Source organism: Leopardus geoffroyi, chromosome A2 (genome assembly GCF_018350155.1).
Source record: "Leopardus geoffroyi isolate Oge1 chromosome A2, O.geoffroyi_Oge1_pat1.0, whole genome shotgun sequence".
In the NCBI taxonomy this organism is placed as follows: domain Eukaryota; kingdom Metazoa; phylum Chordata; class Mammalia; order Carnivora; family Felidae; genus Leopardus; species Leopardus geoffroyi.
Window position 1 is genome coordinate 53,955,250 of NC_059331.1, and position 22,212 is coordinate 53,977,461.

General features: G+C 38.6%; 1 protein-coding gene across 4 annotated transcripts in view; it reads right to left on the reverse strand.

Annotated features, from left to right (window-relative positions):
- RAF1 (Raf-1 proto-oncogene, serine/threonine kinase) overlaps nt 1–22,212 on the reverse strand; it is an 84,430-nt gene that overhangs the window by 17,247 nt on the left and 44,971 nt on the right. The window contains exons 2-8 of one of the 4 annotated variants that reach the window (XM_045493841.1): nt 13,885–14,117; nt 9,154–9,266; nt 6,194–6,296; nt 5,720–5,877; nt 3,623–3,721; nt 1,880–2,033; nt 1,208–1,267 (exon numbers count right to left, since the gene is read on the reverse strand). In XM_045493841.1, coding sequence (XP_045349797.1) covers nt 1,208–1,267; nt 1,880–2,033; nt 3,623–3,721; nt 5,720–5,877; nt 6,194–6,296; nt 9,154–9,266; nt 13,885–14,091 — 894 coding nt within the window. In that variant the 5' untranslated portion in view covers nt 14,092–14,117. Of the gene's footprint in view, nt 1–1,207; nt 1,268–1,879; nt 2,034–3,622; nt 3,722–5,719; nt 5,878–6,193; nt 6,297–9,153; nt 9,267–13,884; nt 14,118–22,212 lie in introns of those variants that run through there. The other 3 variants (XM_045493842.1, XM_045493843.1, XM_045493844.1) reach the window with 3 other exon arrangements.

The following is a 22,212-nucleotide window of genomic DNA, read 5'->3' on the forward strand; positions in this document are numbered from 1 at the left end:
TGTTTTTAAGTAGACTGGATAACTGCCAGTTGGCAAAACACCGGCCAAAAATAACGAGAATTTCAACAGAATATTCAGCAGCTATAGCTTTATTATCCAACTGACCTCTGTTTTTAGTCAAACCATGGCACAATGTATTTTTGCTGACCAAAATTATATACCCATGCACTAGGATTTTTTTCCTCAATGTCAGCAATTTTCTTCCTGTATCCATTATATACCTCATATTATACTGTGTGTTAATTTCTATAGTTGGATTTATCCTAGAAGGAACCTTTCAAATATCTTGGAATCTAAATATTAAAGAGAACTACAAATGGTTTAAACAAAGAATGTGTACTTTAAAAAAGCTGAATCATGCAATAAAAAGGAATCAAAACTTGATCTGCCTCTAAAGTATGAAGAGGATTAACACAGTGCCAGTTATTTTATAATAAAAATTCAAGAATTTTCACTTTTAATGTCCCAAGTATTACAGTATTTACAGAGAAACAAATCATGTAACAGAAGTCACTAGGATATTATTTATTATCAGGGCTAACCATGATAAAAGAGAAAACAAAATTCATAGCTAGCATGCACATGACCTCCTCACAATAATCTTGTGATATTCAAAATGCCCCCCAAATGGCCAGTTCAGACTCCACATTCAGAAACCAACATTTTTGTTGAGTCCCTGCCACCTCTGATGGGAGGACAAGCATATGGAAAGCGATTCAAGGTCTGAGTGAGATAAAGTTGTACCTCAAGTGGCAGGTGTCCCTGAGGTTTTCCAAGGAAAAATTCATAATGCAGAGAGAACACAGTTGTCTCTGATGAACTTTTAACAAAAGATTTTCAGGGCATATCAACCAAACCGACACATCTGGTTTCTAAACGAGGTATAAATACAACAGTGATGCTCTGAGCACCAACTAAATAAATCTAGCATTAGCTTTGGTCGAAATTTTTTTTTTTAACTTTATTACTTTTGGCCTCAAAACCTCGCTTGAGAAACTTATTTCACCTGTCAGCAATCCCACATACAGTATTTTTTTTTTTTAACTCCTCTATACTCTACTGTCAAAAAATAAAGCAGGAAATCAAGTCTGGCAAGAAATATAAAATTTAACTTAGTGATTCTTTCATTTCTGATAGGCTACTGTCTGACAGTCTTAGCAATCCTGTTAATTTACAAGAAAGCAAAGGCATGAAGAAGAATACCTACTCTTCCCCTCAAACAAAATCGTCTGGACCACGCCCTGGGAGAAGCATTCAGGCTGTTATTCTAGTCCAAAGCAATGAGAAATAAAGAAGAATAAAGAACAAAGGAAGTATTTTAAGTGTATTCAGTTGTTATTAAAGACGAATTAGAAAGCAAAGCAAATAAATAGAACATACCAAAAAGCCAAGAAAAGAAAAAGCAGTTTGAAAACACTAGGCTTTGGGTACTTTTACATCTCCCTAAATAACCTGCTTGGTAAATCCAATGACTCCACCCTTTTATTTCTAAATAAAATCACCTAAAAGTCTCTCAGAGAGTTTGTAGTTCTCCATCACTATTATTCTCTTTTCCACACAAAAATGAAACTACTCTTTATAGTAGCTCATTCGCTAGGTCACTGACATCTTATTCAAAGCTAAAATGGAAAGGAGTTCAAATGTTACCATTTCTTTAGGAGATTTTAGTTCTCCACTTGAATGATATACCAATTGGATTATTCAGCCAGTCTAAAGATACAGCGCTTTAAACAATAAATTCAAAAATTCCAAGGTCCTGAGAAAGTGCAGCAACATTCTTTATCAGGTTTGAAACCCCAAACTCTCTAAACACAACAGTCAACCCCACCCCAATAACAACAGATTGACACTCCTCACCACCCGCAAGGGGCCCTATTACCTCAATCATCCTGCTGTCCACAGGCAGGGTGGTGCTGACCATGTGGACATTAGGTGTGGATGTTGACCTCTGCCTCTGGGAGAGGGAACCTTCAGAGGAAGGGCTGGAAGAGTTGAACGTGAAGGCGTGGGGTGTGGAGTATCTGTGCTGGGAACTAGGCGAGGAAGAAAAAGAAAACTCCATGAATGACACGCAGGCCTCCCCACTGTAAATCTTTCAACTAGTTACTTCATAAGATGCTCTGGGGCAAATACTACTTGTACTAAAACCCTGGACAAAATGTTTCTCTCTTTTAAGAGGCTCCACTTACAATTTTTCTTCTGTCTAGGTGCTTCTGCATGCAAAGTTTTGAAAAGGAAATAATACACATGCTTGGAACTCATATGAAAACAATACATTTTAAGTTGCCTTCTTTTCAATAGATCCCCTCTACAGAATACTCCCAAATTTTTAGACCATCTCTAGGAAAGAACAGACTAACATTTGCCAACCATGCCACCAACTACCAACCTAGTTGTAATTTGCCCAGTTTAGAGACTGACTGAGAGAGCTTAAAGGAGAAGTCTTAAATTTAAGACGGTTAGACTATTGAGCATGTCCACAAAAAGGCCAGCATTTTAGCTACTATGCACCCTCTCCCCACTTAACCAGCTCTAAAAGTCAGTTAATGTGAATTCAGTTTTCAGGATGCCAAAACAGTGAAATTAATCACTGGCCTCTTCCAGTCAAGCCCACTCCCCTATCAACCACAATGGGAACACGCAGCAAGTATAACATTTTCATTATTTGCTCTACAAATTATTTTGAGTTTTGTTCAGATGCAAGTAACACCATGCATGAATTCAAGGAACAGAAGGCTAGTTTTTCTATGAGAAACTGTTCCACTGCCTTGAAAAATTGCCTTCTCAGGAATTCAGTATTTATGCCTTCAAAAGCTTGTCTTCTAGTAATGAAATCTTCAGAACCAAGTACAATTTCTGATGAAATTTCAAGAAAAATAAGCCATACACAAATGTATATCCAGATATTATTTCAATACAAATTCCTTGTTCTGAGATATGCTGCCTTTAACAATTTCCATGGTAGTTTTAAAAAGATCATTAAATGTTATTCAATTGTATATACATTAAAGTCAGATATTTTGAAAAAGATGTAGATTTTATTTTAGGTTCCAAATTCATGTGTAACACTGAATAAGACATGTGAACTCAACAAAGCTCTAACTTCCAAGCAGGAGAACAGAAAAAAGACAAGTTACATGCAAACTCACAAGCACATTAGAAAGGATATTTACATTAAAAATCTAACTAGACTCTTTTTAAAGATCACAGTCTATTAAATACCATGGTTTCAGCAATGCAAGGTGATAAATAGCACTTCAAAGTTAGGAGTTTTATTTTTATTGGATCACTGTATATAGTTATGGGACTCTTTCCTTGAGGCACAACTTACTACATACTGAGGAAAGCAAAATCTGAAGGTCTTTAAAATGTGATGAGACATTGAGGGATATGCTATGATAGCAGAAGAAAACTGCAGTCTGTGTGTGTCACTTTTCAGAATATAAAAACTACAAGACTACATTTTGCTCTAATACTAGTATTAAGTTCCACAGAAATAGTAAAGCGTTTACACAGGGAGAGAAGGGAATGCAAAGGAACTCTGGTCTTTTATATTCAGGCTTTCAGTCCCACCCGCCCCAATGTAATTTTCCAAAGAAAAGCCGTAAGTAAAAAAAATTACCTAACAGGCATCCGGGAAACAGACTCTCGCATCCGACGCATTGTCAAAGAAGGCAGTGCTGGGACCCCACTATCACCAATGGGAGAATTTGGGAACAATCTAAGTGAAATCAGAGGAAGACTGAGTTTATGGTTTTTTATAATGGCAGTAATTTTACAGTCAAATTGCCTTGTCTTGCAACTCTTGCAAACAGCTACTCAAACATTTTCAGGGGCACCTGGGTGGCTCAGTTGGTTAAGCCGACTTCAGCTCAAGTCATGACCTCACAGTTTGTGAGTTCGAGCCCCATGTAGGGCTCTGTGCTGACGGCTCAGAGTCTGGAGCCTGCTTGGGATTCTGTGTCTCCTTCTCTCTCTGCCCCTCCCCCACTTGTGCTCTGTCTCGGTCTCTCAAAAATAAATGTAAAAAAATTTTTTTTAAACCACATTTTCTAGTCACATTTTCATCAACCATTTTAGAGTAGAGGGACCACCAATCCAAATGACTGGGCTTGAATGAGTACAGAATATGAACAATATTGACCTGCCAATGAACATAATAGCTTCTAGTGTACATTTCTGAACTTTTTTTTTTAAATGAGGGGGGAGAGAGAAAGAGCGAGCACAAGTAGAAGGGCAGAGAGAGGACAGAGAGAGAATCCCAAGCAGGCTCCATGCTGTCAGCATAGATTCTGACATGGGGCTTGATCTTATGACTGGGAGATCATGACCTGAGTGGAATCAAAAGTCAGATCCTCAACCACGGAGCCACCCAGGCGCCCCTGTGCATTTCTAAAAAGTACTGGTCCGATATCCCACTATATCAAAATAATGTGTTTTTTTTAATTCTAAAGTAGGGCACAGTATAACCTAAATCACAAAGAGCTTTTCTGGAAACATTCTGTCTTGAAAACACATAAATGAAAAGACTGAATATGAAAAATAAATGTCATTCAGCACCAAATGTCATAAATAAGAGGAAAAGAGATGACAACATTAATTGGGCATCTTCTTTCCACAAGATGAGCACTTGTGCTCAGCAACTTCACATGCTAGCTACCTCAGCTAATCCTCACGAGAACCCTGCAAGGAAGGCAATCCCCTTTCCTCATATGAGTGAACTGAGGCTCAGAGGTGGTTAGTTAGTTAATGGAAACACTGAGATTCTCACCCACTTCTACTAAACTCCAAGCTTCTGCCAGTTAGGCTACGCAAGCAAACACAATGTGACTACTACAAAAGCTTTTAAAAAAGGTGTTCCCGTCAGGGTTTAATAACATTCCCTTTGTTTTTCTAGTACTCTCAAAAAGGGATAAAACTTTGACTTTTCATGTATTTTCAATTTAAACCTTACTAAAATACACTTTGTATGAAAATATATTTTGGGAACTGGTTTGTCTCCTGAGGGATTCAAGTACCTTTTGAGGTTTTACATTTACATCATTTTATTTCATTTCATTTCATTTTTAGGTTTATTTACTTGAGAGAGAGGGAGAGCACGAGCAGAGGAGAGTCAGAGAAAGAGGGGGTGAGAGAACATTCCAAGCAGGCTCCACATTGTCAGCATATGCCTGATGTGGGGCTTGAACTCATAAACTATGAGATCATAACCTGAGCTGAAATCAAGAGTCGGACACTCAACCGACTGAGCCACCCAGACTCCCCTACATTTATATCATTTTAAAACTGACGTCTCCAGTTTGAGGTGAAGATAATAACACCAACTATGCTTTCTGCTCCTTCTCAATAACAAATGTTTAACATCATTTAACAAAATAAAGAGTTGTGCCCACCAATAACCTAAAAGATGATACTGTTAAGAGAGAAAAGCCAAGTCTTTTGGTTTTCTTATCCTTTTGCTCTTTGCCTCACTGAGTCACAGTACGCCAATCTCCATTTGACAAACAGCAATCCCATCTGCTTGCTTTAGAGGTATGCCACACTCAAACTCCCTGGTTTCACAACTGTCATGCTGCTAAAGTAGATGATATCCAGATCATGACAATTTACTTAGTAAGTCTAAAACCCAGACTCGTTGGTCAAATATAAAATAATACCTTCAAGAGAGTGTTTACCTCCCCACCTGCTTATATTCTTTGAGAAAAGAATGGTGCCTTACAAGAGTTGTCTGATATTACTCCAGTCCACACACATAGTAGGTACTTTGGTGCTACAGTGCTCATGAAATTTGTAGCCACAAGTCTGACATCGAAATCCATTTAGCAGGAACTTCTGACAGATGTCACAGAAGGCAAGCTTCAGGAAGGTCTTCCGAGCCTGGAAGAGGTGTAAATAAATAAAGAATGACAAAAGACAAAATAATTTCTTTTTTGGCCCCCAACAGATCCCATACATCCAAAAGAGACCTTTATAAAAAAGAATCATACTTCCAACATTTGTAAAATTCACTCCTAGAAATTAAAGTATATATGTGACTAATTAAACTTAAATTGCCTTACTGTAAACATCACGAAACAACAGCTTCAGATAATCCAACAATGCATATGATTTTGCTTATTACCTCTGAGAAAGTCCAATTACACCAGCTAAAACACCCAACACACCACAAAAAGAGAAGAGCTCCACAACTTACAAAGTTGTGTGTTGTGAGGGGAACGTGATCCAGGAAATCTACTTGAAGTTCTTCTCCAATCAACGAGGTGGCATCAGTATTCCAATCTAAACGCGCTTTTTTACTAAAGGCAATTTTTAAAAACATATATAAAAGGCAAATATTTAAACAAGGTAAGAGTTCAACGCCAAATAATAACAGCTACCACTTATCTCATACTATATAAATATAAAACTTAATCTCAGACAATACTAACCTATTTAACTCATACAACAAAGCTATGAAGTAAGCATTTTATCCCTATCTTAAAAATGAGAGAATTAGGGCCCCAAGAAAGTAACTTGTTCAAGGCCACACACCAATGATAAGAGCCTATGTTGGAATCCAGCTCAGCTGGACTCCAAAGCTTATACTCTTAGAATAAAGTTTCTTTTTTTTTTTTTTTTTATTGTCTATTTTTTATTTTGAGAGAGAGAGCACACACAGGGGAGGGACAGAGGGAGAATCCCAAGCAGGCTCCATGCTGTCAGCACAGAGACAGACACAGGACTTGATGGGGCTCAATTCCACAAATGGTGAGATCACGACCTGAGCCAAAATCAAGAGTCAGACACTTAACCAACTGAGCCATCCAGGTGCCCCAGAATAAAGTTTATTTTAAAACAATGAACTATATGGGAATGCAAGCTGGTGCAGCCACTCTGGAAAACGGTATGAAGCCTCCTCAAAAAACTAAAAATAGAACTACCCTACGATCCAGCAATTGCACTACTAGGTATTTATCAAGGGATACAGGGATGCTGTTTCGAAGGGACACATGCATCCCCCCATGTTTACAGCAGCACTATCAACAATAGCCAAAGTATGGAGAGCCCAAATGTCCATCGATGGATGAATGAAGATGTGGTATATACATACAATGGAGTATTACTTGGCAATCAAAACGAATGAAATCTTGCCATTTGCAACTACATGGATGGAACTGGAAGATATTTATGCTAAGTGAAATTAGAGAAAGACAGATATCATGATTTCACTCATATGAGGACTGTTAAGAGACAAAACAGATGAACATAAGGGAAGGGAATCAAAAATAATATAAAAACAGGGAGGGGACAAAAACATAAGAGACTCTTAAATAAGGAGAACAGAGGGTTACTAGAGGGGTTGTGGGAGGGGGTATGGGCTAAATGGGTAAGGGCATTAGGGAATCTACTCCTGAAATCATTGTTGCACTATATGCTAACTAATTTGGATGTAAATTAAAAAAAAATTTTTTTTAATTAATTAAAAATAAAATAATGAACTATAACAATCTCATGATAAAGTAAATATGCAATAAATTGGACTCTGTGACCTTAAAATCCTGTAAGAATCCTGAAATACTAAAGTGGGGTATAAATATTGCTGTAATAGCAAAATTTAATCTTCAATAGCCTACTTCAGTCTAGCAGATACATAAATACAAAGGAATCACAAATGAAATTAATAATAGGCTCACATCTGTAGAGTTGTTTGCAAGGTCTATAAGGTGACAGGGGACTTAACTGTCTCAACATTTACTCTGACACCATTCTTTCTGTGCCTAGAACAAACAACACAGAAAAATAGATACACTAAAGTAAAAAGTTTCAAACAAACAACAAAAAAAAAAGCAGCTCCTTTCTCATGTCTTGTGTAGTCCATCAAGTCCATCAGGCCCACTTCTTAAAGAAAGAATATTCTCATGTAGGGAGAGAACACACATATAGCATAATTCAAACTTCTCCCTTTGCCTACCAGAAGCTGATTCCAGCCATTTTTCTGGTTATCCAATAGTAAATAATCCTTTCCTTAATATAATTCCCTATACAAGGACTCCAAAGTCCTATTTCATCCTAATGGAGAGAGACAGGGGCAGCCCTGTGTCCTTAGTCTTCAGGTGCTATCCGTCCAGTAGAGAAGCTAGGGTAGCTCTAAACCAACGTAGCCTTGGACAAGACTGGACAAGACACTCAACGTCTCAGAATCCTTCTAGTCTTTAAGGAGCACTACAGATTGGCTCTGGACCAACCTGGGGCTATACCCAGATAAAGCTGACATATGCTTCAAATATCTGCACTTCAACAAACTACCTCCTACACTGAGGGGAACAGCAGAGTGGAATTTTTGCTTGCCCTTTTGAGTTAACTCATTTCCTAGGCTATTCTCTCAAACTGGGAAACTCCTTGAGACAGAAAAGATGGTGAGCTGAAGATCAATAACAGAACTAGCATTTTTCAAGAAGAAAGTAAAGATTATTTCCCCCAATTTGGGGGGATAATAATGGATAATTATGGAAGCTATAGAGTTTACTCCTAGCCTTTGATGGGATGCTTCTATCAAGCCACCAGCATTAGAAAGAAAATGAACTATGGATCTTTCCTGAAGCAGAAATTACAAATTATACAGATTGAGTAAACATTAACTGTTATAAAAATGAATGAATGAGGGGCACCTGGCTGGCTCAGTCAGAAAAGCATGCAACTCTTGATCTTGGGGTAGTGAGTTTGATCCTCATGCTGGGTGTAGAGCTTACTTAAACACAAACTTAAAAAAAAAAAAAAAGAATGATGGAGTGAATTACAAGAGAGTTAATCTCTTGAGGATAGGATTCTTTAACTATACATAATAATGCAAACACTTTCTGAGTATCTATTCTGTCTACTGCATTCCAGGAAACAAAAATTTTTGCTTTCAAGAAACATATTACCTTACACTACTGTTTCCATCTATGGAATACTATCAACACCTAATATGTATTCTTTTTTCAGTGCAATGTTTCAGCAATAATTTCAAGTTTTAGTATTTTATTTTTCTCAGTTGTCTATGAACAAGGGTATATAAATACATAATATTCTATGACAAGCTAGCACACTTTTTTAAAAATACAAACTTATTATTTGAAGCCAGCAGCTCCTTACTAGTATGAAAGAGGATCTGACTGACTTTTGAGTTCTTACCCTTTATGTTCATGGAGAAGTCTGAACACTGCACAGCACTCCGGCTGCAGGCCCCTCACCTTGAGTGCTTTCATAAGGCAATCATGCAAGCTCATTCCATTTCTCACATTGACCTATAAACAAAAAGCCATCTTTAGAACCAACAAAGCTGCACATCCTTTGATAAGCATAGTAATAAATGCACCAGTCTGGAAGGGTATGTGAAGAAGATTTATGACAGCATTGTTTGTAATGATAAATACACACACACACACACACACACACACACACACAGGAAATAGCTGGAATGTCCAGCAATAGGGGAATGCTTAAATAAAGCCTAAAATATCTGTATATGTCACATTAAGACACTACTATATTATTTATAACAACCTAAAGGGAAGGATGTCCATGATTTATCAATTGTGGGAAAATATTTTTCAGAATAATACAAAGAATAAGATTACTTAAAGGGCAGGGAAACCCATATATGTTTACATATATTGTATGAGTATGAAAAGACATACCTCTAGCTATTATCAGAAGAGAGTGGTTGAGAAAGATAAAATTATCACATTTCCCTTCACACTGGTCTAATTTGTTTGACTGACTGAAATGTACATGCAAGCAGGAACATCCACCAGAAAAGAAAATAAATCAATCTGATCTATAAACATGAGTTTTTCTGATCAAAACTGCATTTCAACCTGTTTTCAACAACAGGTTTTGTTATCTTCCTAACAAAAATTCCATCTCATATACATTTCACACTAGTAAAGGCAAGCAGACCACTGTTAATTTAAATAAACATGCACACCATTTCAAGTAGTCTTAGTGTATGTCCCTCCACATTGTCCTGTACCCCATCCTCAAAAGCTAGGCAGGCACTCAGAGGCCTAGTAGGAAGTATGAGTACCTGGATGGCAGCTATATAAAAATTTCAACTAATGGGGCACCTGGGTGGCTCAGTCAGTTAAGCATCCAACTCTTAATTTTGGTTCAGGTCATGATCTCATGGGTCGTGAGGTTGAGCCCCTAGTCGTACTCTGCAGTGACAGTGTGGAACCTGCTTGGGAATCTCCCTCTCTCCCCCTCTCCCTGCCCCTTCCCTGCTTGTGCTCTCTCTCTCTCAAAATAAACATTAAAAAAAAAATTTTTTTGAATAAGACTTTAAGAGTTTTGATAAAAGCCCCATACATTTTGTTTTTAAAGCCAATAAAGTTAATTAAAATTGAGACAACTAGAGTGAGTATGGCCAGTAAGGAGAACAAAATGTAGATCTATGGTAGTTGTAAATTGCCCACAGTGGAGCTCCTGTGCTCAGTTAAAGTGTGACAGCTGACAGTGGCCAAACCAGCTCCTTCCCAAAGGCAGGTAAGAGCATATGTTTGGATCTATTTGAAAAGTCTAAAGTATTTATTTAAAATGTTCCATAGCAAGTTTATTTTAGGTTTCTTGAAGTAGTTATACCCTTAGACCCACTAACTTACAGTTTTCAGAAAAAAAAAAACTAAGTAAAAGTGAGATATACTGATCCGAACTATGAAGATAAGACATCAAGAATGAGGACAATGAAGACTAACAAACACAAACTAACAGAATCATTACTTGCATCAAATACTATGCAGTAGAGCTTTGAAAAATATAAGGTGCTATATCATTAATCTTCATTAAAGTCACAGACTCTAGGGGCACCTGGGTGGCTTAGCTGGTTAAGCGTCCAACTTCAGCTCAGGTCATGATCTCACAGTTCATGAGTTTGAGCCGAGTCAGGCTCTGTTCTGACAGCTCAGAGCCTGGAGCCTGCTTCAGATTCTGTGTCTCCCCTTCTCTCTCTGCCCCTCCCCCACTCATGCTCTTTCTCAAAAAAATGAATAAACACTAAAAAAAAAAAACCACATACTCTAAGAGCTAGATAGTTCTTTAAATATTCTCTAATCCAAGTGGGGTTCCCAAATGTGGCTGGCATTAGAATCATCCAAAGAACTTATGAAAATAAAGATTCCCAGCTTCTCCCCTCCAACACATCCAAGAATTCTGATTAAGTTGAACTTGAATGAAGCCCAGGAATCTGTATTTTAGCCGTCAGTTGATTGTAATGGTAATTAATGGTCCTCAGCTATGGTCCAAGCACCCATCTAATAGCAAGGAGTGGCAAAGAGACACATATTTATAAAATAAATGACAAGAAAAAAAATTTTTTTAACTTTTATTTATTGTTGAGAGAGACAGAGGCAGAGTGCGAGCAGGGGAGGGGCAGAGAGAGAGAGGGAGACACAGAATCTGAAGCAGGCTCCAGGCTCTGACCTGTCAGCAGAGCCCGACACAGGGCTTGAACCCATGAACCGTGAGATCATGACCTCAGCCGAATGGGACCCTTAACTCACTAAGCCATCCAGGCGCCCCAAGAAAAAAGTTTTTGTAAAAGCAACTCTAAAATGGTGTTCATGGGTGGCTCAGTCGGCAAGTGTCTTGGTTTTTAGCTCAGATCATGATCTTACAGTCCATAAGTTTGAGCCTCCTCATCAGGCCCTGTGCTGATGGAGCCTGTTTGGGATTCTGTCTCTCCTCTCTGCCCCTCACCTGCTTGTGCTCTTTGTCTCTCAAAATAAATAAATAAACTTTAATAAAAAAAAAAAAAGAAAAAGAAAAAGCAACTACCAATTATACTCCTACAATTATTTACAACATATATAAACACTTTCTGCCATTCTCCTCTCTACACCTCCCCATGGATACATGTTGAAATTAGTTAAATCTAATTTCTGGAGCCTACTAAGTGATTAGGAGGGTCATTTTAGGTTCCAAGCAGTGAAGTAACCTGGGAATGATTAGAAACTGCTGACTCATGGTGCTGGTCAGTAAATGACTCCTTCCACCAATGCTCCCCTGAAGATAGGTGCCAGCTGAAAGAAGATGGTCCATCTCTGGTCAAAGAAATGGGAGAAACTAATTTTATCTGCTAGAGCCTTAGGAGAAGTCAAGCTTCCAAATCACTTGTTCCCAACTACCGATTGTGCTCAACTGAAAGCTGTCAAGGGCTACAAAGATGTAGAAAAAATTCAAATAATCATAGCTACCATTTTACTTATGAATCAGCTACTGTATATTCAGCATGAGCCTCATTTCATTAAGGTGAGGAAACAGGGACTCAAAATATTATGTAACTTATCTAGACGATAATAAAAGGCAATACAGGGATTTATATTTGAGCGTGGTTGTCTTAAAGGTCCATATACTTAATTAATCACTATGCCAAACTAAGTTTCCCGGTCTTCCAGGCAACCCGGCAGGAGATGGGAATGGGGAAGACAGGCATGGTATTAGCCTGAAGCAGTACCACACGGTCTTCAGCTAGTCTTAGCTTCCCATTACATTCACACTTCCCACCTGGGCTCTCCATTTAAGGTTAGAAAGAAGATGAATGGGGGCGCCTGGGTGGCTCAGTCAGTTAAGCGTTTCGGCTCAGCTCATGATCTCACAGTTTGTGAGTTTGAGCCCCGCATCAGGCTCTGTGCTGACAGCTCAGAGCCTGGAGCCTGCTTTGGATTCTGTGTCTCCCTCTCTCTCTGCCCCTCCCCTGCTCATGCTCTGTCTCCCTCTGTCTCAAAAATAAATAAAACTTAAAAAAAAATTAATAAAAAATAAAAAAATAAGAAGATGAATGAACAATAACAGTAAGTAAAAAAATCACCTTGCAAATGAAAGGCCACTTTTGAAATATTAAGGAGGTTATTACTATTTATTTTGCCAGCCATTCAACTTTTATTTTTAGGAAGGGGAACAAAAATAATACTCAAATACCTTTTGAGTTTTGCCTTCAGTTTAAAATGTATGTAAAGGTACAACACTATAACTGGGAGTCTCCTTCTTAAGTTCACAAAAGAAGTATAAAGGAATTTATTAGTAAACTGGGAGAGGGGAGTGGAACTGTCAAAAACAGAACTCTGGACTGGACTTTCCAACCTCAGAATTTTGTCTCACCCAGGTACAAAGAAAAGCCCAATGCACTGATTTTACTCAAAGAATGGGGAGTGGGAATGGAGGAAGCGTGGAAGTTTTTGAACTAAGGTTTTCTCAAATGTTCCACCAAGCAAAATTAGCACAACTTCACTTTCATTTTTTAACCAGGTGGAGTTTTTTCCACCAAGATAGTAAGGAACTATTTTGAGCAGTTATTTCTCAGAAAAGTTAGAACTCTATGTCAGAAAACCAAGTGGCAGTGTCCCACCATGATGCTACTAGTATGAACCTGTTGTTGGTACTACAAAAATGAACTGTGCACACATAACTGGCTAGTGTCAGTGCCCACGCAAAGAGGAAGATGCTGTGCTTTCTAAGCTACCTCCAGCTTTGCCCGGGGCCTACAAAACTTACCAAAATAATTTTTTCTAGGTAATTTTATTTTCTTCTATATACTCAACTATAACGTCCAAAAAATTTAAGTGAGCATTTTGCTTTAATATCCATTACTACATATATACATAAAATTGACTGGAACAGTCTAAGGGAGCTTTTCAAAAGAAGACATTCCAGGCAAGAATAACAACTGAAGGAAGGCCAAGGGGTGGGGAAAAGTGGGAGGTATGGAAGGAACATAGTAATATAAAGCAATAAAATCTGCAACTGGAAAGCCAATTAATAAAGACACTAAGTGACAATTTTGCCTGTCTATAAAGTGAGTGAAATTATCCAAAATGCTTTTTATAGGCAGATGGCCAGCTAAACTTACTGAGAGGAACATTTACATACCACTGTTCTTTGCTTGTTTGGCAAGAAAACACGGATAGTGTTGCTTGTCTTAGAAGAGTCCGTAAGTTTGCCATCATCTGATGCCCGACGCTGAAAGCCAAATGGCTGAACTATTGTAGGGGAGATGCAGCTGGGGCCATCAAACACTGCATCTTTGAATCCAAAGCCATTGCTGATCGTCTTCCAGGCCCCCTGTATGTGCTCCATTGATGCAGCTTACACAACACTTAAACCTAGTTAAAAAAAAGACAAAAATTTAATTCTAGAAAAAAGCAACTCAACAACATAGAGTAATTGTGAAAATAGTAGTATGTGGACATTCTCATAAGTAACACCCTCTGCTTAACTCAATTAATCAAAAACTTTTATGTTAGTATATTTCCATAAAATATTTCATAGACAACTCAAAAACGAGAATAGGGAATAGGGATCAAAAGATGTATCAAGGGTTATACCACCAGTTATACCAACCTGGAACATGGGCCCAACCAGGTTTCCTGACTTCTAGTCTAACACTTTTTAAATTACATTTCTCTTCTTCTTTAGTTATTGTATTTTAAGTGTGAGTGACTACCCTTGCATATCAGTAACATGTGAAATTTAAACAAGTGAAATTTTTAAAAAAAAATGTGTAAGCCATAATTTTCTGCCTTAAAGGAAGAAAAAGAAATTAGTATGTCTAGGATGTGTATTAGACACTGATATATAAATTATCTCATTTAATTTTTTTATGAAGATCCCAAATATTTTAAATTCCTTCCTCCATCCACTCCTTAAACAAGGCACAGAAAAATCACCACTACTTGCTGAAGAGCACCCAGGTGATAGGTAAAATACCCAGATATACATATGTTTAAATTTAAAGTCCATAAACTTTCCACCATAACATTCACATTTCAGTTTTGGTACAAAAATGAAGCTTACAAACAGGAGCAAGCAGAGACAGTCACCAAACCAAAAATAACCAAATGTTTTAACTGGGCAACAAGAAAACTGCAACAGTAGTCCACAGTCACACAATGGTGGTAAGACAAAGAGTGTGCAGTTAAGACACAAAACACCCTGACACTGACTGGGAGTCAGCAATCATGCAGAAGTGAGGTTTATCTCCTTCTTTAGAAAAGGGTGAGATTGACAGGGAATCCCATCCTTCTCACACCTTCCTCCCTTAGAAACTTATTTTGTCTTATTATTAGTAATACCTACCATTTACTACTTGCCTACTATATGAGGCAATACATACTACATACATCCCACTCACATTAACCAACCTAATCCTTAGAGAAATACTCTAGGTAGGACTTGCATCCCATTTTACATCTGAGAAACTTTCAAGATTGACTTAGTATTCAATTGCACTCTAGGAATTTATCCTACAGAAGTGTAAGGCAAGTGTTTAAAGATATATGTAACAAACAATCATAAAGAAAAAGAGAGAGGGGCAAACCAAGAAACAGACTCAAGAAACTATGGAGAACAAACTGATGGTTACCAGTGGAGAGACAGGTGGGGGGGACACAGGTGATGGGGATTAAGGAGCATACTTGTGATAAGCACCAGGTGTTGTATTTAAGTGCTGAATCACAAAATTGTACACCTGAAATCAATATTACACTGTATGTTAACTAAATTTAAATAAGAACTTAAAAAGATACGTGTATAAGCATCTTCATTACAGCACTGTTCATATTCTTGAAAAACTGGGAAACCAGGGACACCTGGGTGGCTCAGTGGGTTAAGCCTTCAACTCTTGATTTCAGCTCAGGTCATGATCTCATGGCTTGTGAATTCGAGCCCCACATCGGGCTCTGCACTGACAGCGTGGAGCCTGCTTGGGATTCTCTCCCTCTCTCTCTCTCAAAAAAAAAATAAATACACTTAAAAAAAATTGGGGGACCAAATACTTAATAGGGAATTCAACAAATGTTAATATCTATGTGATAAATGAAGTAATTTGTATGTGCAGATGGAAAAAAGCCATCCAAGACAAAATAAAAGATGCAAAATATATTTTGAACCTTTTATATTAATCTAGAAAGAGGGAGGAAAATCTTGATTTATAAAGAGGTGAGAAAACCTACAATAATAAAGTATTAACAGTGATTGTTTCAGAAGGATTGTGAGAAATTTTTACTTTTTATATATTACCTATCTTCTTTTTGGGGGGATCTTTTGTGTGTGTGTGTTTTACTATTACAACTGTAAACTTCTATAAAGCCTATTTTATTTGTCTAAGTGGGAGGCAGGACAAAATACCACAGCCTTCAAGTGTCAGGACTGTCACACATTGCCTCCCACCTCCTCTGACATATAAACCTGAGCCCCCTTCACAATCCTAATTCCATCCCTCCATTACCATGAGGTCATTTTTTAGGGGCATCCACAGCTCTTCCTTTCCCTATATCTTTCTCCCCAACTAAGAGATGAATGAATTCAGAACCAGATGAGAGGGAGAAAGATAAAGAATGAGGGCTCATCTGAGCATCTCACTAGCCTGAAATTATGTGGCTCCTATGATCTAGATATAGAGCACCCAGAGCAATCTTAAAGATGCAACTCAACATATTCCTCCTCTACTGAAGACTCAGAATACAAGCCAAACTCCTTTGTGAACACATCAAGCTTAAAGTCTCAGGACTTTTGAATTTCTTGTTCCCTTCACCTGGAAGGCTGACACTTTCAGAAACAAGCAAGTTGGCTTTTTCACATCATTAAAGACTTCACCTAAAAGATTACTTTAGAGATGATTTCCCTAGTCATCCCAGCCAAAATACCCCACCCTTTCCAACCCCCATCAAATAACCCTGCCTGTTTTCTTCATGGCACTTACTACTTCATGGCACTTACTACTATGTTAAATTGTTCACAGATTTAGGTTAGTACCCTCCACCCTCCGTCTGCTCCACAAGGGCAGGACCCTGCCAAATCCCATTCACTACTGTATTCTTAGTCCATAATACAGTACTTACGACATGAAGACACTCAAATATTTATTAAATGAGTTAAGTTAGAGACCAGAATGATGCTGCAAAACATAATTTTTTTTATAAAACAGACCTGTTAGAACTAGTAAATGTGAATTAAATCTCCATTTAGTAGTACACCTTTAAAAAAATATCGACCACTAACAAACGACAAACTGTAGTAATAGCATCCTAAATTTCATTGAGGACGGGGGCAGAGACTGTACTATAAACTATTAGCTAAAGAACCCAATTACAAGACTTAAATGTGGCCTAACTCCAAAAACATACTTATTTTATGATGAATTCTAAGTCTTGTAAGCACTTAGAAAATAACACTGCCAGTGCTTACTATAGAATATACTACAATAACTGTTAACCAAAAGTACACCCACTTCAATTCTCAAGTTTTAGATTACTTCTCATTCATTATTTTTATTTTTCTGTGTGTTTATCAAATTCACTTACTAGGCTAAGAAGCATGTTAAGAGTGTTTCCCAGCTTTTCTCACGTCACTCATACAAAATGATGATTCTTATTTGTAAGGCATACTCAGGTCAACAGAGAGGCTAGAAAGGCCAAGAGCCCTACTAACTGCCCTCCCCGCCCTCCAATAGTGATAGAGACACCACTAACCTGTTCCTCATTAGAAGTTCTAAGCCAAGGTATTCCTTAAGCAGTTTACTAAAGGGCACACATCTGAAAATAAGAAAAAGCTTCTAAAAACCATTCAGCATCAACCTACTTGTCTTAACTGAAGACATTCAGAAACCCCATTAATACTACCCTCAAATAAACATTAATATAACATAAATGCAAATCTAGCCTCTGTATTTATCTCTCCCTGATATGCTGACCAAATCTCAGCTAAAATTTACATAAACACTCACAATACATATCTAGAGACATACTAAAACTAGATAGTCCAAAACAGAAATCAGCTTCTAAATGTGAAGTCTTTCACAATTCCAAGGAAAAGTTTCAAAACAAATGCATTCTCTTATGAATGGAGAAATTCACTATGTTAGAAAAAAAAATCATTCATTTAAAAAAAAATTTTTAATGTTCATTTATTTTTGAGAGAGAGAGAGAGAGAGAGAGAGGGAGAGAGAGGGAAGGAGGGAGGGAGGGGAAGGGGCAGAGAGAGACAGACACAGAATCTGAAGCAGGCTCCAGGCTCTGAACTGTCAGCACAGAGCCCATCGTGGGGCTTGAACTCCTCTGAACCATGAGATCATGACCTGAGCTGAAGTCAGATGCTTAACAGACTAAGCCACCCAGGCATCCCAAAATCAATCATTTTTAAAAAGATGTATCTCCCTATAAAGGATTACTATTTCTAATATACAAAGATCTCCTAAAAATTAACAAAAACACGAACAATGCCACTGAAAAAAAAACAGGGAATTAAATTCACAGAATAGAAACACAAGGCCACGGGGGCACCTGGCTGGCTCAGTCAGTTAAGGATCCAACTTCAGCTCAGGTCATGATCTTGCGGTTCATGAGTCTGAGCCCCACATTGGGCTCTGTGCTAACAGCTCAGAGCCTGGAGCCTGTTTCGGATTCTGTGACTCCCTCTCTCTCTGTCCCTCTCCTGCTTGTGCTCTCTCTCTCTCTCTCTCTCTCAAAAATAAACAAAGACATTTTAAAAAAAATTTTTAAAAAAGAAACACAGAGGCCATAAACATACGTGATTTGTGTATATATATACATATATATGTATATATATACACACACATATAGTAGAAAAATGTGAAATTTGAAAAATAAAATACTATTTTTAACATCAGATTTATAAGATATAAAAGACAGAAAAGGAAAACATCCATCACAGGCATCTGAGGAAATCTACTTCTCATACTTGCTGGCAAGACTGTAAACTTAATCTAACAATCTACTAGTTTCTATTAGCCGTTTAAATATTTGAATTCATATACCATTTGACAATCTATCTTATAAGGGGAAAAAACCCAGCCAGCACTACAGAAATACCCAGCCCTACTAAAGTACACCGGAATATTTACTGCAGCATTATTTGTAATGTCAATAAACTGTCAACAAACTCCCATCAGAGCCAAAGCCATAAAGCTAAACAAGAAACAACTTGAAAACTAGTTTACAAAAGCAAGACCTCCCAGGGAAGGATTGCCACTGCAACGTACTGGCTAAAGGTCTAATTTAGAGAGTATTTATCCAGGGAAGCTTGAGAAGATTGTGGAGTAGGAGGATCCTAAGCTCACGTCCTCCTACAGCAACATCAAGGCTGCACCAACATCAAGTGCAACTCACTCTGAAAATGACCCAAAGACTAGCAGAATAGTACTGTCTCAATTAAAGGTATTTTTTAAGGGCCATATTGAAAAGGTTAAGAGGGGCAGAGACAGCTGGGAACCAAACCCCCAGGGTGGTGACTCACAAGCAGAAGGGATATCACAGGCAAGCAGGTCTTCCCTGGGGAACAAGAGAATCTAGCCCTACATAAAGCAATCCCCACCCCAATCCTTACCCCACACAACCCCACAACATCTGGCTTTAAAAATCAGCAGGGCTAGGGGCACCAGGTGCCTCATTTGGTTAAGCATCCAACTCCAACTCAGGTCAAGATCTCACAGTTCCTGAGTTCAAGCCCTGTGTCAGGCTCTGTGCTGACAGCTCAGAGCCTGGAGCTTGCTTTGGATTCTTTGTCTCCTTCTCTCTCTGCTCCTCCCCTGCTTGCACTCTATCTCTCTCTAATAGAAATGAACATTAAAAAAAAAAAAAAAAAAAAAAAAAAAAAAATCAGCAGGGCTTAACTCCAGGAGAGCCAGAGGGTTTTGGAAAACTGAGACTCTACTCTTAAATGGCCAGCACATATCATGCACTCCAAGACTCAGCACAAGGACAGCAGTCTGAAAAGAACCTGGATTATTTATGAAGGAAATTTACTGACTAATTTTAGGGTGTGTGCTGAAAGGGCAGGGATCTGTAGGATCTTTCTCCAGGAAGGGAAAGCCTAGTGGATGTCTCCCCCCCCACCCCACCCCCTTCAGCTTAGCTGGTAGGAGTCAGTTCTGACACCCTCCTTCTACCTTGCTACCACCAGTCACCTGCCCCAGTGTTCCCCAGTGAACCTGCCCCACCGCTATAGCAGGTGACCCTCCAAAACTGCTCCCATCCTGCCACAACCAGTGGACACCCTCAGTGGGGACCAGCAGCCCCCTAAAACAACTTCTGCCCCACCACACCCAGTGGGCAGCCTCAGACATGACTGGTGCCCCTCTCACCAGCACACCCACAACAGCCAACTGTGCTAGGAGCCAATCCTGCCAACCAGTGTGTCCACCGTAGTCACACTCAGTCACGGTAGCCAGACAGGCTGAGGACTAGCAACATCAACCTGCCTAAAGCAGTCACAGCCCAGTTGCAACAGGAGGGCCACACAGGAGACACCTCTGAAACACCTGGTTCTGGTGACCAGGGGGGATTGAACTACTAGGCCCAACAAGTCACCTTCTACTTAAAGTCACTACTTTCAAGACCAGAAGATAGAAGTGACCTATTTAATACACAGAAAGAGAGAGTCAAACAAAATCAGGAGACTGAAGAATATGTGCCAAATGAAAGAATAAGACAACACCTCAGAAAAAAGAACTAAATGAAACAGAGATAAGCAATCAAAGTAATGGTTATAAAGATACTCATGGGACTTGAGAGAAGAGTAGATGAACTCAGTGAGAACTTCAAGAAAAAATATAAAAAGAACAAATCAGAGCTGAAACATACAATAACTGAAATGAAAAATGCACTACAGAAAATCAACAGCAGATAAGTGGATGCTGAAGTACAGATCACTCATCTTGAAGACAGCACAGTGGAAATAACCAAGCTAAATGGCAAAAAGGAAAAAAAAAATTTTTTGGGGAGGCAGAAGTAGAGGGAGAGAATTTTTTTTTTTAATGCTTATTTGAGAGAGAGAGATGCAAGCTGGGGGGGGGGGGGCGGGGGCAGAGAAAGAGGGAGAGAATTCAAAGCAGGTTCTAGGCTCCAAGCTGTCAGCACTGAGCCCAACACAAGGCTCGAACTCATGAACTGCAAGATCATGACCTAAGATTAAGTCAGATGCTTAACCAACTGAGCCATCCAGGCACCCCAAGAGACAGGATCTTAAGCAGGCTCTAGGCCCAGCAAAGAGTCCAACACAAGGCTCAATCTCATGACCTTGGGATCATGACCTGAGCCAAAATCAAGAGTCAGATGCTTAGCTGACTGAGCCACCCAGGTGCCCCCCAAAAAAACATTTTTTAAATGAGGATAGGTTTGGGGCGCCTGGGTGGCGCAGTCGGTTAAGCGTCCGACTTCAGCCAGGTCATGATCTTGCGGTCCGTGAGTTCGAGCCCCGCGTCGGGCTCTGGGCTGATGGCTCAGAGCCTGGAGCCTGTTTCCGATTCTGTGTCTCCCTCTCTCTCTGCCCCTCCCCTGTTCATGCTCTGTCTCTCTCTGTCCCAAAAATAAATAAACGTTGAAAAAAAAAAAATTTTAAATGAGGATAGGTTAAGAACTCTGAGACAATGTCAACTGTAATAACATTAGTATTATAGGGTTCCGAGAGAAGAGAGAAAGGGGCAGAACTTATTTGAAGAAATAACAGCTAAAAATGTCCCTAATCTGGGAAAGGAAATGGACATCCAGGGACAGGAAGCAAAAAAAAAAAGCACCAAACAAGATAAACCCAAAGAATCGAAACAAAGATACATAAAAATTAAAATGTCAAAAGTTATCTGATTATCTGATAAACAGATAATCTTAAAAGCAGCAAGAGAAAAGCAACTAGTTACATACAAGAGAAACACCATACGGTTATGAGCTGATTGTTCAGCAGAAATTTTGCAGTTCAGAGGGAATGTTCAAAGTACTAAAAGGAAAAAAAAACCTATAAAGAAGAATACTCATCCCAGCAAGGTTATCATTCAAAATTGAAGGAGAGATAGAGTTTCCTCGACAAACAAATGGTATTCGTAACCACTAAAACCGGCCTTACAAGAAATGTTAAAGGGACTTCTTTAAGCGGAAAAGAAAAGGCTGTAAGAAAATTATGAAAGAAAAAAAATTTCACTGCTAAAAGCAAACATACCATAAAGCTGAAAGATCAATCACTTATATATAAAGTGAGTATGAAGGTTAAAAGACAAAAATAGTAAAATCAATTATGTCTACAATAATTAGTTAAGGGATACACAAAATAAAAGATGTAAAATGTGAATTCATATACATAAAATGTGGAGGAAGTAAAAATGTAGTGTTTTTACAATGTATGAACTTAAGAGATCATCAACTTCAAATAGACTGCTATATACACAGGAAATTATATATGAACCTTATGGTA